Below are 19,188 nucleotides of genomic sequence, written 5' to 3'. Positions count from 1 at the left end.
CCCAATCCGGGTAAACAGCTTCCCATGGGCATGGAGAAAACTGAGGATGAACCTTTTGTTCAGCTGCATGGGAAAAAGAGAGAGGAGAAAACAATTAAACTTTCCCCAGTTTCCTGTTACTGAACAGAGTCCCTAGTGACACAATAACCTGGCCAGGGTCTAAGGGGTGGGCACTAGGGATGGGAACCAAATGAACATGCCCAATGTCTCAAACAGACACAGGGCACATGCCCAACAGCTGCTGATCAGCTGAGCCAACATGACAGCAGGCTCGGTGAGCCGACAGCACCCTCTGCTGGCAGTGGTGCCTCTGTGCAGGGAATGAAGTGATGACTGCAGCTCTCTGAGAACTAGGAGCCAATCTGGCCCCACAATGATGGAAATGAAACAGTGACAAGGCAGGGGAAATACTCTGATTTTGGTAAGGCCCTAATCTTATTTATGAACTATTTTTCTACCTACCCAAGAAAGCAGGATTCTTTTGTAACCAAGGATAAGGTAACTAACTAACTCATTTAAAAGCCCAGCTTTTAAAACAAAAATTCAAGTTCTAGGTCTGGAACTGAAAATTCAAGTGTCTACAGGGGCCAGGTACAAAACAGGCTGGTGGGGACAGTAGTGCTCTATGGCCGTTCCAGTCCAGGTCTGCTCTTTGTAGGCCCAGTTTTATAATTTCTTCCCCCCTCCCCACCTGCCCCCGTTTAAGGAAAAGTTAAAAGCTAGGTTTTTATATGAAACCTTCTGGCTTTTAAATGTTGGCTACTAATGAAAAAAATTTACACATTAGGCAAGTCAAAACATACATTTGCCGGTCCCATCTGGCCCAGGAGCTACCAAATTTATAGTCTTCAGTTCAAGGTTCCAGAAAATCTACTTCTATCAAAACTGAGGAGAAAGATTCCTCTGATCAAACGAAGGAGGTGAGGGAGAGGAACTCAAAAAAAGTGGAGATAATCTGAAAACCAAACCTTGTTGTCACTTTTCCTGGTCTTACAGAACCAAAATGCTTAGGGCCCTGTAGCCAGACAGAAAGAAGGGTCAAGAATCTGATGTCAAGGGGGTACTCAGGACAAGGAACAGTCCAGCACCCCTGGATACTTCGCCTAACAGAAAAAAACTCTTCTGGTTTATCCTCAAATCATGGCAGTTCCATCTACCTCATATGGAAGCTAGATGTGGGAAAAGGAGGATACTCATACGTCACCAATGACTTCAACACCAAACTCTGCATACAAGGTTTTGTCTTTACAAATATCATATGATTTCACTCATATGTGAAATTTAAGAAACAAAATAGATGAACATAGGGGAAGGGAAGCAAAAATAAGATGAAAACCAAGAGGGAGGCAAACCATAAGAGAATCTTTTAAAAAAAAAAAACAAAAAACGCTTATTCATTATTGAGAGAGAGAGAGCATGAGCAGGGGAGGGGCAGAGAGAGGGGGAGACACAGAATCTGAAGCAGGCTCCAGGCTCCTAGCTGTCAGCACAGAGCCCGACGTGGGGCTAGAACCCACGAACCACGAGATCATGACCTCAGCCGAAGTTGGACGCCCAACCGACTGAGCCACCCAGGCACCCCCATAAGAGACTCTTAAATACAGAGAACTAACTGAGGGTTGCTGGAAGGGAGATAAGTGGGGGGATGGGCACTAAGAGGGGCACTTGTTGGAATGAGCACTGGATGTTATATGTAAGTGATGAATCACTAAATTCTATTCCTGAAAATAAAATAAAATAAAATAAAATAAAATAAAATAAAATAAAATAAAATAAAATAAAATAAAATAAAATACTGTTAAAAAAAACAAGCCCTTGTCTTTACTTTTGCTTAAACAAAGTATATTTAATCAGCAATACTAGATCAAACACTGATTAATATAGCTAAAAAGCTCAAGATACTTCATAAATAGTAACCTATCTCTATAGTGAGGTGAGTCAGGGCCAGGGACACTGGGTACCATGAAATGAAGGGAAACTGCTAGAAAACAAAGGAAGTGCTATAAAATAAACTGTCAGTGGTTATACCACTGCTAGTGGCAAAACCTGGGCTAGAATGCAAATCTCTAGATCTACAACAAACCTCTGCCATTTACCTCCTGTGGAATCCCAGGCAACTGATCTAACCTCTCTGAGTTTTTCTTTCTACACAATGTAGGTAACAGTACCCATATGTTAACAGAATGGCACATGAGATAAGGCAAGTAAAAGCATGCTCGACATGTTGTAAACTCAGCTTTTAGCTGAACATTCTCTCCCAATGAATGATAAAGCAAGTGGTAAAATGTGAACAACTGAAGAATCTAGGTGACGGATATACAGAGTTCTTTGGATTATTCTTACAACTTTTCTACAGATATAAAATTATTTCAAAATAAAAAGGCAAAATATGTAAATTCTCTCTATATATTCGAATTTTAACTCAATTATCCCTTTTCCCACAGCTATCAATCATAATCTAGTTAACTCACCCATAACCAGAAAGAATCCTTTATAACTGGTTATATTTATACACACAGCATACTCTGGTAGGCACAGAATGAAGTTAATTCCTCTCATTCAAGCCAATTACCATCCCCAAAGCCCCAAGGCAGCTCAGAAATTTAACCAACTTAAGCCAGCAAATGGCAGAATTAGAACTTGAACTCAGGTCTTCTGATTCCAAAAAAAAAGAGGGGGGGGGCACCTGGGTGGCTCAGTCGGTTAAGCGGCCGACTTCAGCTCAGGTCATGATCTCGCAGTCTGTGAGTTCGAGCTCCACGTCAGGCTCTGTGCTGACAGCTCGGAGCCTGGCGTCTGCTTCGGATTCTGTGTCTCCCTCTCTCACTAGCCCTTCCCCATTTGTACTCTGTCTTTCTCGGTCTTTCAAAAATGAATAAATGTAAAAAAAAAAAATTTTTTTTTTTTTAAAGTTCTCCTTCCCTTATAATGCAAGTAGCTCAGGAAAAGAATGGATGAGATTATTCATAAAGGAAGGGATGATAAGGGAGTAAGAGTAACTAAAAGCACTTCAGTTTTACTTTTAAGGTTTCCGATTAGGTAGAAAACTCATACTGTATGACCCATAATACCTCCTAGATTAAAATGAGAGCACCAAGAGGCTTTGTTAATATTGTGGTTCTATGTAATACTTCCCAAAGACCCTTCACTTAGGATAGTAGATGAAGCCCACTTAAGACCACAATTCATGCTTGCCATTATCATATTTCAATTGTACCTAGTAAAAAGTAGATCTCAACGCATTGTGCTTCAAGTGAGAGTGAAGCGAATCTTAGGGAACTTTTTCAAACTGCACACACGTTCTCCCTGAGCTTGGTTAATGAGAACCACTGTTTTATTTTTAGTCTAGAAGTATCTGTCACCCTAAACACAGTTTCTCTCTATAGTCACCAACAATACTTCAAGTCATAAAAAAGCTAAAAAAGCAGATGTGTTCTAGAGAGAGGTAAGGCATGTTATATTGAGGAAATAGATTTGTTACATGTTGATCAACTGGGCCTAAGCAACACTGCATGTAACAATATGAAGTCAGCTAGTACTCCTGCAAAATTTTTGGGAAACTTAACTGATACTAAGTCCATAGTAGGTAGGAAAGTCTTAGTCTGAACTTCCTCCTTCTCCAACACAGCACCCTGTACTGGTTTCCATTTTGGCAACTTTCTGATTCTGAATACACTCAGGTCTCACTCAGGTACAGAAAGAAATGTTACTCTTTGAACAGTGAGTGTATCTGCTTCCAGGTCTTCCTCACATATTTACATACTGTTCATCAAAAACTAAAAATGCTTCTTGGGTATAGCCCTAAGAGGACTTTAGAATTATTAAAGGGCTCTTTGCCCTTCAGTTCAAGTTCAAAACCAATTCACTATGGACTCCTGAGCCTCTTATAAACCATCGAAAAGCAATGACCAAAGAGTTGGTCATTGCTAGCCCCTCACAATGAAGTCTGCCCTGCCATTAACTATGGAATTGTGAGTAAAATAGTTCGGGTTGTTCCTCAACTATAAAATGGAATTTCCACCACTGACACCACCTAACTCAGAGCTGAAAGGATAAAATGAAATAATACAAATTAAAGCATTCTGAGGTGTAAATGTTTTATACAAGCCCTGGCAACTGTCACTCAGAACTGCCTAAGTGCTCTGTGAACTATGGAGCAAGGAAGGAGAAAGGTGCTCAGAAGCAGCAATACAACACAGGAGAGAAGTCTGAAATCTGCCCAATTTCAATTCCTAAACAGTTGCTCCTTCTTCTGAACAGCTGTGTGGAAAACTGAATTTCTGAAAAGTGAATTATTTTAAGAACAGTAAGAGTACTCAGTATTAAAAGAAATTCCAATGTGCATTTTTACAGGGTTGTGGGGAGCATAAATTATCATTCTCTTAAACATCTGGAGCACCTCTATAGATATGCCAAGTATTAACAACAACTTTGTTAGGTTTTAAAAAGCGGGGGGCTCTGTCCTCTTTTTTTTTTTTTTTTTTTTTAATTTTTTTTTTCAACGTTTATTCATTTCTGGGACAGAGAGAGACAGAGCATGAACGGGGGAGGGGCAGAGAGAGAGGGAGACACAGAATCAGAAACAGGCTCCAGGCTCTGAGCCATCAGCCCAGAGCCTGATGCGGGGCTCGAACTCCCGGACTGCGAGATCGTGACCTGGCTGAAGTCGGACGCCCAACCGACTGCGCCACCCAGGCGCCCCGGGCTCTGTCCTCTTAAATAGGAGCCAACATGGGTGGAAACCCAAATTTCAATATTACCTGTCAGTAAATGTCCAGGACTTTCAGAGCATGCAACCAAAGCCCATTTACCGCCTCCCTAAAGCACCGAGATCACAGGGTGCTGGAAAATGTGAGCGCCAAAGTGATGCTGTCCACTTTCATCCCTGTGCTCCTCCTATGCCAGGCACAATCAGGCAGAAACCAACAAGACAGGGTCCCCACTGCCAAGGAACTTGCAGTCCAAGAGCAAAAGATAAACAAATAGCATACCAACTTGCCAATTCCCCATTTATGCTCCAAATTCTAAGACAAGGCCTACCGGCTATGAAGGTGTCTGGAAGCACTCTATTTCCCTCCTTGTTACTATACCTCAGCCAAGAAAGTCTTTGGAGGAAGTGAGATCTAAGGAGATGATAAAGAAAGTGAGGAAGGGGGGCCTGGAACACAAGTGTGGAAACCTATCAGTAAGTCAGTAATGCAGTAATCATTTAATAAAGGTAAAAATTATTCATTTAGGACTTTCAGTATTTCTCCTTCCAGGATACATATAAAGAAAGAAGTACAGGCAAGCCAAGTAACATGACTCAAATGCCTCATAGGAAGACAGAGCAAATCAAAATCATGCTCCCATTTCTTACTTGGACCAAAGAGCCACACCAGGGCTGAGGCACAGCAGGGACAGTGATTACTCCTCACCTTTAGTTTCTCCACTCCTGAACCGTTCTGGGCAAAATGACAGCTCAATTAGCTCTAATTAAGCACAAGTTCCATGTAGAGATGTCCTACTTAGACAGCTGGATCTGAGCCATGTGAATTCAAGTGTGAAACGTGCCTCTTAAAACCACCTCTTCCAAGAGATGCACCCCTTGAAACAACGGCTCTCATCCTCACACTGCAGCTTAGTGCCGCCTCAACACGGTCTTACATTAAAGCAATTTACTTGCTATTACTTCATTATCTCTCCTGAAAGCCAGCAGACCGGAGGGAAATTAGGCTAAATGTCAAATCAGGAGTCAGCTCCAGAAAACCCAGCCAACAAACAGAGGGACAGCAGAACTTAGAGTCCCCGCTCAGCTCTCAGGAGGGAGAGTGGCACTAGGCATAAGAAGAAGGAACCCCGCTCTTCCTCGTCGATGAGATGGCGGAGCGGTTTGGTGGCAGCGGCCTCGTGGCAGACGCAGACGCAGACACGCAGCCCTTTGTGAAGACCCTGACGGGCAAGACCACCCCCGTGAGGTCGAGACCAGTGACACCACTGAGAATGTCAGAGCCAAAATCCAAAACAAAAGAGGGCATCTCGCGTGACCAACAGCATCTTACTTTTGTGGGTAAACAGCCGGACGATGGCTGCACTCTCTCAGGTTACAATATCCAGAAAGAGTCGAGCCTGCACTTGGTGCTTTGTCTGCGAGGTGGCATCTCTGAGCCTTCCCTCACCAGCTGGCCCAGAAACACAACTGCAACAAGACAATCTGCCGCGAGAGTTAGGCTCACCTGCACCCCTGCGCTGCCACTGCTGCAAGATGTGCGGCCACACCAACAACCTGAGCTCCAAGAAGGTCAAGTGAAGCCCCTCCACTGGCTCTTCCTTTGTCCCCAGGGAGGCCTCCTGCCTGAGCCCCAAAGCCCTGGGACTGTAATAAAGTTTCCCTTTCATGGAAAAAAAAAAGGGGGGGGGGGAAGAAGGAACCCTGAGTTTGTGACTATTCTACATTTACTGCTCGTTTGTTTATTGGGGAAAGGGATGAGTACAGAATGATATGAACAGAGACCACTAATCTTAGAATTAAAGACCTGGGTTCAAACTCTGGTTGTGCCATTTATTTGCTATATAACTGCTGAGTAGTCAGATCAACTTTCTAAGGCTGTTTCTTCAACTATAAAATGAGAAGGCTGAGTGAGATCAGTGATGGTAATTCTACAACCCTGAGTGTGTGCGCATCACAAGAAAAGCTTTTGTTAAAAAACAGATTCCCCAGTCCTACAGAATCAGAATCCTCGGGGAGGGGAGAAGGTCACTGCGAATCAGCATTTTTATTTTTTTTTAATGTTTTTTATTTATTTTTGGGACAGAGAGAGACAGAGCATGAACGGGGGAGGGGCAGAGAGAGAGGGAGACACAGAATCGGAAACAGGCTCCAGGCTCCGATCCATCAGCCCAGAGCCTGACGCGGGGCTCGAACTCACGGACCGCGAGATCGTGACCTGGCTGAAGTCGGACGCTTAACCGACTGCGCCACCCAGGCGCCCCTACGAATCAGCATTTTTAAAAGGTCTCCACGTAATTCTGAAAGGCAGCCAGACTTACGAACCACTGGGCTAGATCAGGGGTCAGCAAACTACAGCCCGAAGGTCAACAGATAGAATGCCACCTGTTTCTATATGGACCATGAGCTAAGAATGTTTTTTATACTGTTTCCATGGTTGAAAAAAATTCAAAAGAATATTTCATGACACACGAAAACTATATGAAATTTAAATTTCAGCATCCACAAATAAAGTTCTATTGAAATACAGCCACACTCACTTGTTTATATCTTGTCTGTGGTTACCCCCCTACAAAGGACAAGGTGAATAGCTTCGGCAGAGAGTGTATGGCCCCAAGACCTATAGTATTTATCATCTGGCCCTTTACAGAAAAAAAGTTTGCTGATCCCTGGGCTAGATCTAGAACACTGCGGTCTCAAAAGTTTTTCTACCTGCACAACACTTGAGAGCTACCACACACATCTACTGGAAACAGTAATGTTTCTCATGGGCTGAGAGGTGAAGAAGGGTAGTGAGGAGGAGTGTGGTTTAAGAGAATCTCCACCTCCCAGGATACTCTGATACCTACTTACCTCCTACCACCTTAGGGGAACCACCAACCTACAGTGTTCCTGCCAATTCTAAAAGCCCACAAATGTATGATTCTAACTAAATCTAACCTCTCTTAATTTTGAGTAAGCACCATCCCATTTGATGACAGGACCCCCCCCAAAACAAACAAACAAACAAACCACCAAATGCCCAAAGACTTCTGTTCTCAAAACTTTTGAACTCAAATGCCCCAAAGGCTTCAAAGAAATATAAATGGGGCCCTCCACGTTTTCACCTTCAATGCCACTATGGGGCTAAGTGACCAAGTGGAAATAGAACACCCCCAAAGCCAATCAAGTTTTTCTTAGGCCAGAGGGCCCTTGGACACTTCCCAAAACATCCGTAATCGAGGGAAAGTGCCAGATTAAGGTTTATGAATCCATGTGCTGTGGTCTGACGATCTGTAACAACCAGCTCAAAAGTGCCACCAGCTTGACATCCCAAGGTATACAGAGAGAGAAAGTTCAGCCAAAGGGCAGCACTGTTGCTCTGACTGGACTACTTTCTGAATGACTCTTCTTTCTGACTCATCTCTCTCAGCGCCTGGGAACTCTCATGCCCATCCACCCGAAAAGTAGGTGAGCTGGGACACCTTGTGTCTGCACTGCGTAAAGTAAGAGAGAAGAGGAAACGGCTGAATCTCCCACTCAGTGATCAGGTGGGCAACGAGAAAAACAGTACACTAAAGGCACATACGCAAGCTCAAACCCATCTTAGAAATTAATAGGCCAACAGAGTGTGAGAGTGGTAAGGTCATCTATTCATTCGACAAAAACTTACTTGCCACCTTCTGTGAACATGACACTGCCCAAACTATGAACAAAGGCAGACATGATCCCTGCTCTGCCCAAACTATGAACAAAGGCAGGGATGATCCCTGCTCTGTGGGTGACACAATTATAAAGTACCATGATTAGGGATGTACAGGATGCTCTGTACCTCCACAGCAGGAGCATTAGAGACCTCAGAGGAAGAGATCCTTGAGTTGAAACCTGATGGCTGAGTAAACAGTTTTGGAGCAGGTAGGGTATCTTGTCTATGTGACATAAGCAAATGGAACAGCATGTATGCTGGTCCCAAGAGTGGTATGTGGTAGAGTGGCATGGCCAGGTGGGTGATTTTGAAAGAATGAGGCTGGAGATACAGGCTGAGCCAAACTGTACAAGTTGTACCCCTTATTAAACAGCCTGATCTGTTTTTTTTTTATTTTTTTTCAACGTTTATTTATTTTTGGGACAGAGAGAGACAGAGCATGAACGGGGGAGGGGCAGAGAGAGAAGGAGACACAGCATCGGAAACAGGCTCCAGGCTCTGAGCCATCAGCCCAGAGCCTGACGCGGGGCTCGAACTCACAGACCGCGAGATCGTGACCTGGCTGAAGTCGGACGCTTAACCGACTGCGCCACCCAGGCGCCCCTAAACAGCCTGATCTTAATCGAGCTACTGAAAAGTGTTGAGCAGGGAAGCGACATGAACAAACCTCCATTTTTGAAAAGACATTCTGGCTACGGTTTAGAAATTTTAGTTTTCTAAGGGGTAACTGGCCAGGGTCAAATGTGCAGAGGCCAGGAGACCCCTTAAGAAGCTGCTGCAATCACTCCTCAATGGTAAGGAAGATGGAAAAGAAAGGGAAGGTAAAGGAAGTAGTCATTCCACACTCATCGACAATCATGATCCCATCCCTAAGTCCCAGGGGTTCTAGTTCTAAAGAACTCAATCTATAGAGACCAGCAGTGGCCCAGAACCAAGTACGAGTCTTTAGAAAAAGTCCCAAACTAAATGAAACACTGATTTCACTTTTAGAGATAATTTGGATATTTTTATTTCCTTTCAATATTTTTCAATGGCCTAGCATGGTATTTGGTACCTTATTACATATTCAGTAAGTGGTTGCTGAATGAAGAACATATAAAACACAGAGATTTAATAGTGATTAAATAGGTTATCCAGGTACTACATATAAAAAACTCTCAAGAAAAACAGTGCGGTACTAATATTAATGCTGTAGGGAAATAACATGTTCATCACTATTTATGAGAATTTAAATCTATTTCTTTTTGGAGGGTAATATGACAAAACCCAAACAAAAGTAGTCAAAGAAAATCAGAGTTCTATCAGAAATTAAGGAATATGATCCTGAGTAACAGCAGTTCCATCTGCTACATTCCAGCCCAAGAGACGGGACAAAAAGAGACCACAGTTAACATCAGAATAAAAGTCAAAGTTCAGGGCACCCAGCTGGCTCAGTTGGTGGAGCACATGACTCTTGATTTCAGGGTTGTAAGTTCAAGTCCCACATTTGGTGGGTGTAGAGATTACTTAAAAATAAAATCCTGAGGCGCTTGGGTGGCTCAGTCACTTAAGCACCCAAGTCTTGGTTTCGACTCATGATCTCATGGTTCATGAGTTCGAGCCCTGCATCGGGCTCTGTGCTGACCTGTGTGTAGCACAGAGTACAGTGCAGGGCCTGCTTGGGATTCTCTCTCTCTCCCCCCCTCTCTCTGCCCCTCCCCTGCTTGCTCCCCCCCTCAAAATAAACTTAAAAAAATTTTTTTAATAAAAATAAAAAATAAAATCTGAACACACAAAAAAAGCCATAGTCCTTACAGTCTCCTATAAAAGGCCTATATAATACTCACTCTCCACTCCTGTTGCCTCCTATCCCTTGAATGTGCCAAGCACGCTTCCAGTTGTGTCCCTAGTCCAAGGGTTCCTAAACTTTATAGCATAATGGAATGGTGTGCAAATCTTTTAAAAATACAGATGCCTGACCTCCATCCCCAGACACTGATTTAATTCCCACAGTGACACCTTGGGGTGTGACCTGAGCATTGGGATTTTTAAAAACTCCCCAGGCGATTATACTGTGCAGTAAAGTTTGAGCAGCACTGCTCAAGCTTATCCTGTTTTTATAGTACTTATCACCAATTTACACACACACACACACACACACACACACACACACACACACACACACCATGACAGTGAGGATTCTGTGTACTTGGTTCACAACAGTGGGCTTAAAAAAGGTAATCAATAAATATACTTGGTGAATAAATAGCCTTTCTAGTCTGGCCTTTGGCTGTTCCTCCCGCCTCTACCCTTGCTGATACAGCCTACCTTTCAGCAACAAAGAATTATTCGTGGTGCCCAAAACTCACCATGTTCCTTCTGTCTACCCCAATCTCTATCTAAACCCTTCTCATGTACTCCTTTCTATATCTAGTACAGTCCTACTTTTCCTTGCTCTGCCTGTCCTCTACCTCCAGGCTGAACCTTACACCTTATCCTGCAGCCTCAGAGAGTATTTCATTCGCCACAGTACATCTTACATACATCCGTGTCTGTCTTTAGACCAGCTCTGTCCATAGAACTTCCTGTCCAGGATGACAGATATGTTCCTTATCTTCACAGACCAATACAGCGGCCACTAGCCACATATGGGTAATAAGTATCTGAAAGGTGGCTAGTGTGACTAAGAAACTAAAATTTTAACTGTGTTTCACTTTAATTAATCTAAATAGCCAGTATGGCTACTACCGTACTGGTCAGCGCAGCTCTAGACCATGGCATCCTTTAGTTCATGATTCACTTCTATAATCCAGGACACAGAAATTATCAATAGTGATGGACAGGTAAATAGATGGATGGACGTGAGAGAGTTGGTTCTAAAGATCATAACACTCATACTTTTACAATTTCTGGCTTGTCATGTAATAGGAGCAAAAGACATACTTTGAAGCATAAATAAGGCTCAGCCAATGAGAACAAAGAATTGAAAGAACCTATCCAGTATTCTACCCAGCTTATAACCCACACGATGGGGGGCAAGAGTGGGGTGGGGGAGCGTGGCCTAACACCTAATTGGACTGTACCTTTCAGAAGCTCAGGGACAGTCCCCAACTGAGGACAGGTTGAATTTACACTCTGTGCTTTAGGAGTTAAAAGTATCCCAAGCTACTCAAACACAATTTAGACAGTAAGAGCTCAAGTTTTCTAACTGAACAAAACAAGTGTGACACACCCAAGCACCTTAACAATAATAATCCAAACTTCTACAACACCTTCTATACGTATGGCACTATTCTAAGCACCTTGTCTATTAATGTATTTAACCATACAACAATCCTGTGAGTTTAGTAATACTATAAATTCTATATTACGGATGAGAAAATAGAGCACAGAGAGGTTACGTGACTTGCCCAAAGTTAACCCAGGCAGTCTGACTCCAGACTCTGAGCTCTTCCATCTTTCGTCTTTAAAACAGGCAACCTTTTTTCTGTCTTTTACGTTTTCTTATTTTCAGGGAGAGCATGAGTGGGGAAGGGGCAGAGAGAGAGAGGGAGACAGAGAGAATCGCAAGCAGGCTCCACACTGTCCGCAGGGAGCCTGATGCAGGGCTCAAACACATGAACAGTGAGATCATGACCAGAGCTGAAGTCGGACGCCTGACCAACCATCTGAGCCACCCAGGCGCCTCAAAGAAAGCAACCTTTTGGGCAGAAACAAGACAGACACCAAGGATGTTTACAAAGGCCAAAAGCTAAAGCAACCCCAAGCAAAAACCCACCAATGGTTCCAGCTATCACTCACTGAGACCACTAGTTCAAAGTCTTACAGATTAAGGGAAATAGATACTTCCAGTCCAGATCCTATCCTGCAAGTCAGTGGAAGCCCTTAACAAACGCACCCCAGGATAACGCCGGCCAAAGAGAGAAAAGAGAAAAGTAGGTAAGAGCTTGCTTTCCATAACAGTAAAACAGCAGTAATAAAACTAGTAAAACAAAAACCCTAACATTTTCTCTAGACAGATCCACAATCTGCCTGGTTAATAGAGAAATAGTTCTTCAAGAGTCAGAGAACGTATGTACATTCACACACCATCATCAAGGGACGGTGCATAATCCAGAAAAAATATCTGAAAACATACTCTCCTGCCCACCCACCTACCACAATACAGGAAAACCCCCGAATCTCTCAGGAAAGGGAGGAGCACGAACTAATCTAAGAACCCAAAGGAGAACAAAGCTTCAGTTTAAGAAAGATGTGGTCACAAAGAAGGTTTCACAAACCACTCTGCTGTGGGTACCAAAAAGCAAATAATCAGCACACAGGGAGCTCTGGCAACCTCATGCAAGCTTCAGATTTAAGCAGGGCACCAAATAAGGGAAGGATTCTGGTGCGTCAACTCGTAGGAAAAGTGTTTCAAGTTAAAAATGGTTATTCAGGTTTGGATGCAAACTTCTGTATCTGTTCTTTATCAACAGAGGCACCTCTACCTCACTGTCAGCTAGCAGCAAAAAGAGAAGAAAACTGGGTTTGTCTAGCTAGCAAAAAGAGAAAAAAAATGGGTTACACTCAGACAACGTGACCTGGTACAGCCTGGCACTTACCTGGACACCAAAGACAAGGCTATAAACATGGCAGCACGGGACTTCTGGGGCGCCACATCCCAGCTGGATCCAAGCGTCTCCAGAAGCAGGCAGGCCATGATGTCACTACCCCCCCCCACCCCCCCAACAGCCAGATAGTTCGACTTTAAGGCCAAACCACAGCACTTTTGGTGAGAGACTCAGTTTCACTGTGACTGGAGGCAAGGCCTGCTTCCATCTGGTTTTTTGTCAGTCATGTCTCTTTTGGATTTGTTCCCAAGACCCAAAATATCTAGTTCAAACGATAGGGCAAACACCTTCAAAATCTCTGATCTTTATTCCAATTCTCCTTTCCTCTCAAAAAAACAAACAAACAAACAAACAAAAAAAAACATTCTTATGCATACCAGAAAGCATTACCAAGGGAAAACATAAGCATTAACTTCTTCCTCACTTATTTACAATGCTCTATCCCTGTCACTATTCCTGCTAAATGTATGGGGAAAATCTGAGTTTAGAGTTAAAAAGGAAGAAAAGAACAAAAGTGACATGAGTCAAAAAGCAATTACTCTGCTGGTTACAAAAGTATATGCTTAGTTTGTGACAATTTATCAAACTGTATGGCTTCTTTTTTTTTTTTTTTTAATGTCTATTTATTTTTGAGGGAGAGAGAGCACAAGTGGGAGAGGGGCAGAGAAAGAAGGAGACACAGAATCTGAAGCAGGCTCCAGCACCAAGCCCGATGTGGGGCTCAAACTCACAAACTGTGAGATCGTGACCTGAGCTGAAGTTGACACTTGACCGACTAAACCACCCAGGTGCCCCAAATGTATGGCTTTGATATGTACACTTTTCTGTATGTATATTATAATGAGATTTTTTAAAAATCACCGCAACTTTTTCTGCTGTTCCACAAAAAGCCTTTATTCCATAGCCAATACCCTTTGCCCCAAAAGTCCTAACCCCCACACCAAGATTCTAACTCTGAGGTGGCAGAAATGCAGGTGACTGTGCTAAAAGTTTGGGGCTCCATCTAAGTGCAAAAAGCTACACTGGTGTTAAAGACCAGATCAGCTGATGGCGTAGATATGTTTGTTTTACAGATGTAGAAACAAAGAAAGAGATTAAAAAATGTGTTCTCAGAAATAAAAAAACAATTTAGGAATGTATCCAGAAGATGTAACTCCTAGTCTCCATTAGCCACAAGGGACAGCTTACTGGGGATGCCAAGGGCATGCATCTATTAGTACCTTAATCAACCAAAGTGACCAATATGTCACTTTGAAGTATTTTAAAAGCCATACTGTTTTACAGATCTGTCCAGAAGTCTAAAGGAAAATCTGCCAAAAAAAAAATTCCTCAGAGAGAATGTCAACCGACTTACACATAGTTTGCTTTACAAATTAGGACCTAGTATCTCGGACATCTGTGGCACAATTCAGCTCAAAATCTCATTAGACAGAGTAAAGTTGCAGCATCCTTACCAAGAAACACCCCAGAAAAATGCAAATCCATAAACAGTATCATCCCAACTCCTCATTCCCACATGTTCAGCAGTTGCAGTCCTACTGTGCGTGTGCAGGGCAAGAACGGAACTTTTATTGCCAATGGTTACCACATAAAGCATAACTTATTCCTAAGCCAAACCGGCGCTGGCTCAGAAAGCTTCCCAGAATGATGGAAAGCATGACTCTAGGATGACTCAACTTTTGCTAATGCATAAAATAAAGCAGAGAAGAACTATCTGAAGGATCCACTTCTAAGCTTCAGCCAAATCAAAAGCCCAACATATCTACTTTGTGATGAATCTTCAGCTCCAGCTGACTGATTAAACAACATCAATGTGGACGTCTGTACTGTGGCCTAAGATATTCTAATTACAGACTCTTGGCTAGGAATCCCAGAAGCAACCACTTAGTTTCCAACCATACCACATTTTTATCTATGTTGTTGCTTCTGCCAGAAAAGTTGGCTACTCACATCTACCTAAAGAACTTCTTTTATCCTTCAAAATTAAGGACAGATCACCCTTCTAGGTAGCTTTCCTTGTTCATCATCAGTTAATGTTTTTCTCCTCTGTGTTACCCCTGTACAATGTACACATTTCTATTTTGTAACACTTTATTATAAGTATTTATTTACATATCCATTTTTCCTATTAGACTGTATCTTTGAAGGAAGGATCAATATCATTTACCTTTCTGTGTGCAGTGCCTAGAATAATAACTAACATACAAAGGTACTCACTAAATATTTATGGAAAGGACTTGAATGGGGATAGTAAAAACCTTGATCCCCTCAGAAATGACTAGCTGACCTGAGAAAGAGGTTTTACAACTGAATAATCAAGAGAAAAAGAAAAAAATGTGCTATAAAACTGTAAAGCCCGTTATTTAAGGCAACATACAAAGGCATATACTGAACTGCAGCATAAAATAAATTGAAAACAAGAAAGAGAAATGAAAGAGAAAAAAGATCAGAGGTCACTAGTAGTAAGGACATGACACAAGATGCATGCCAGAAAGTCCTTCACATTTACTAAAGGAAGTTACAAGTTTAGTGCTAACCTCTGAAACAATTAAGACAGAATCATTCTTAAAAACAAATTCATAAATGTGCATGAATTTAAATTAAAAAAAAAAAAAAAAAAGCCCACACAGCACAACTATCTCTGACACTAAAAGCAGAAATTTCTCCCATGGGTTTCCAGAAAGAAGATACCACGTGATGCAAATGGCAATGATTCCCTAGACCTCCGTATTATTATTTGTCTTAATATAGGCTGCTGACCTTACACCAAAGTACAATTCAGTCAAAGCAATGCTACTAGAGACCAGTACGTCACCTAGGTACACACTTCTCAGATGGTTCTAGGCATGAATGACATGGCAAGAACAAAAGTAGGAGATACCTGGTGATTTCCATCAGAGATAATAAAGTTTTGGATCAGTGGACAGAGGGAAGACAACCAGAAATATCACTGAAGCCCTCAAAAATAAAAATGTGTGGCAGATACATTTTATAGAGACCGAAGCATTAGAAAGAGTCTCCATGGTATCTTAAGTTCCTTCTGGTCTAATGTCTATATAGTAATACTTGGAAAAATAAAACTGAGCAGCAACTTCAATATTAAATATTTATGAGTAACGTGAACGGCTTCCAAGAGGGGGAAAAACCTGGAGTTTCCCCCTGAAGCCCAACAAATAGTCTGCCGACTGGGAGAAGATCGCCAGCCAAGAAAACAACTTTTTCATATTCTCTATCTCAGCCCAAACATCACATCCAAGACAGTGAAAGCAGAGTAGACAGATGAATCTCTGGAACCTTTAAGAGTAGAGAGGGATTACAGAATGATAGAACTGCAGATACATCTCCCCAAGAGTATGGTCAGAAATAAAAAACAGTACAGGAAATTGGTGAGAAAGGCAACAGGGGGAAAACAAAAAGGTCACTGCAATCTCTTACCCCAACCAACAGGCAGTATGTTACTATATAAAGTGAGCTGCTCCCACAGTAACATCAAATCACTACTCTATTCCTTCCTCAAGCAGCTGCAGAGTGACAAGGATCCTGTGTAAGGGTCTCATTCTTATTTGGAAGGCTCTTCACAGACTAGGAGCTGGATCCTAAGGGACGATTTATAGTACACCCTCACATACATTCCAGTTGGCTAGAACTCAGCAGCTGATTGCTCCCTTGTCTAACTTGGTAAAGAGCCAAAGGAGGACTTTTCTCAGTCAACTCTCCCAGGCTGGAAAATTCTCCAACCCCAGAGTTCTGGCTTAAGTCTGCATATCAGGTTATTCACAAGATGCCAAAACTACGTCCTTACATTGGCTCTGAACAAGTCTCTCAAGTACACCATACAGATTCCCACAGATCTCATAGCGATCTGGACATTAAGGCCAAAGATGGCTACTCTTCCTCTCACACAGAGAGCAACATGCTTCTGAAAGCACGGGCAACATCAAAACAAAGCTTTCATAAACTATATATGAATCTCAACAATCCTTTTAAGGGTGAACATGCAACATACTCATTAAATGGCCTCCTTAAAACCTCTTTATTATACCCTACTGAGAACTCTCCCCATTCCACCAGTTACTCACATTCCCTCTCACACTATGGTTGGTCCTTATGCCATGAACAGCCAAATCCCAAATCTGTTTCTCTGACTGAGAGGAAATGAAAGAGGAGGAAACCTTAACAAGGTGTTTTTGGTGTCACCAAGCTCCTGTATTGGTGATTCCCAACCAAAACGGTACCACTCCTTCCAGGGAGTGCCTGGAAATGTGTGGGGGCCACCACTGGCATCTGGTGGGCAGGTCCAGGAATGCTAAACATCCTGCAGTGACAGTCCCACAAAACGAAGAACTGTCCCCCAAAAAGGCAGTAACACCCTTATTAACAATCAGTGTCCTAAATGAAGGGCCGCCACTGTATTAACTGCCTTTGCCCTTCCCAGCTTCTAGAGCAGTGGTGGGCAAGTATTTTCTGTAAAGGGCCAGACAGTAAATAGTTTAGGCCTTGTGGGCCACATACATCTCTGTCACATGCTGTCTCCTTTTTAAACAAGTCCTTACATAAGAATGCTATAAACCACTCTTGGCGTGCAGGCCACTGGCAGTCTTTTATCTACCCCTGTTCAGTGTGTTACCTGACTCATCACAGTCTGTTCACACTGAGACATGCTGATTAAAATAAAATGCAATGAAGTGTGTTGTAAACAACTTTAATAACGTGTACTACAATTTTAACGAATGTAAAGAGAGCTTCAGAATTGAGCCTTAAAACCTAAAAATAGGACCATTATTCACTTCTAATTAATCAAACAGTTCCCCCCTGTCCTCTCCTCCTCTGCTGTGCAAGTCTTCTCCTGAATGTTTATTTTCAAACATGTTTCTCAAAGAGCCCCGGTCCTGCCTTTCCCCCTCTCCTCAGGATGCGTTACTTCCTATTCAGTACGTGTGCCGCTCAGTAAGTCTCTTTAAAATTACTACTATTAACATTTTCTGAAATGTCTAAACCAAACCAAAGCCTGGAAATTCTGACTGGTATCTGGGTCCTGACTTTCCGGATGGTAGCTAAAGGTCACGTGGGGTGGAAAGTGGCCTGTGGGTAACACAGAATACACACATGCACGCGAACAGGATATGTTGGTAATCCGGTTTCCTGAGACCTGGTGAGTTGTGAGAGTTCTCATCAACACTGGTGGGGAAGATGAAAAGCCCTAAGCTCGGAAATACTGGATTGCAACAAAATGTCCATTCTTAGAATTAGATTTCTGGCTAAAGCAGAATGGGCAGGTAACACCTCTTTTCCCCCCGCGTTCTACTTCTCTAAAAATACAAACAAAACAAAACACAAAAAAGAAATGAAGTCAGTATCTGACAAGGTTTCTTCAGTGTGGAAGCTGGTGTTTGCAGCATGGCTTATGTCACGTCTCAAGCCCAGAAAGATGAAGAGTGTGGTTTTGGTGTTTAACCAGCCTCAACTGCACCCTGGCACTCTGTTTCTTCCCCCAGAGAACTTTGCTCTGTTAGAGGAAAGAAACCAACCTCACATCTTGAAACGAAACGGCTAGGATAAAAATAAAGCCCTGAAGTGGTTTGGTGACCGAGGTCATACAGGGCGTTAAGGGTTTGTAGGTAGGGCCAATGTACTTTGAGAAACTTCCACTCACTGCCAACCACAAAGAGACAAAGAAAGACAGCAGTCCGAGAGTCCAGCAGTGGTCCAGGCTCCAGTCCCTGCCTGCTAGGGGCTGCATCTCAAAGAACACTTCACATTATCAGTATCTGAAAAACCCAGTCCTGGTTCCACCTCTGAAGTACCGTCACCAAGTTCTGTTCCTCATGGCCTAAGAAAAAGAGAGCCAACCTGTAGCCCCTTCCTAAAAGAAAAAGGCCTCAGGAACGCCTGTCATCCTACGTGGCCAAACAGCTTCCAGGGTGGAGGAATACACTGCACACTACTTTACAAAAGTAAACAGCTACCTGAATGACGTGATGTTAATGGAACCCCCAAAGCAACCCTGCATAACTGTATACTACCCCCCCTACTGATAGGACATCTTTGTATTTGTAAGGCCAAAAAGCTAAGCAAACTTTGATAAATACGGGGTAATGAAATAATTGAGTTACCAGACAGAAAACATTTGCCTATTAGCACAGAGCCTCAATGCTTCTCTCACTGTAGATTAAATCAGTGCTTATGCCATCCAGGGAAAATCAGGG

At 42.7% G+C, this 19,188-nt stretch overlaps 1 protein-coding gene and 1 pseudogene across 3 annotated transcripts in view; one reads left to right on the top strand and one right to left on the bottom strand.

Annotated features, from left to right (window-relative positions):
- SMG6 (SMG6 nonsense mediated mRNA decay factor) overlaps window positions 1–19,188 on the bottom strand; it is a 229,102-nt gene that overhangs the window by 179,806 nt on the left and 30,108 nt on the right. For all 3 annotated transcript variants that reach the window (XM_047080613.1, XM_047080612.1, XM_047080615.1), the window contains one exon: window positions 2–63. In XM_047080613.1, coding sequence (XP_046936569.1) covers window positions 2–63 — 62 coding nt within the window. The remainder of the gene's footprint in view (window position 1; window positions 64–19,188) is intronic.
- LOC124512860 (ubiquitin-60S ribosomal protein L40-like) lies at window positions 5,860–6,289 on the top strand (annotated as a pseudogene).

The sequence above is a fragment of the Lynx rufus genome, unplaced genomic scaffold, assembly GCF_022079265.1.
Source record: "Lynx rufus isolate CCGP_SWC_20201006 ecotype Redwood Valley unplaced genomic scaffold, mLynRuf1.p SCAF_18, whole genome shotgun sequence".
Lineage (NCBI taxonomy): Eukaryota > Metazoa > Chordata > Mammalia > Carnivora > Felidae > Lynx > Lynx rufus.
This window is presented reverse-complemented; position numbering and strand designations above follow the sequence as displayed.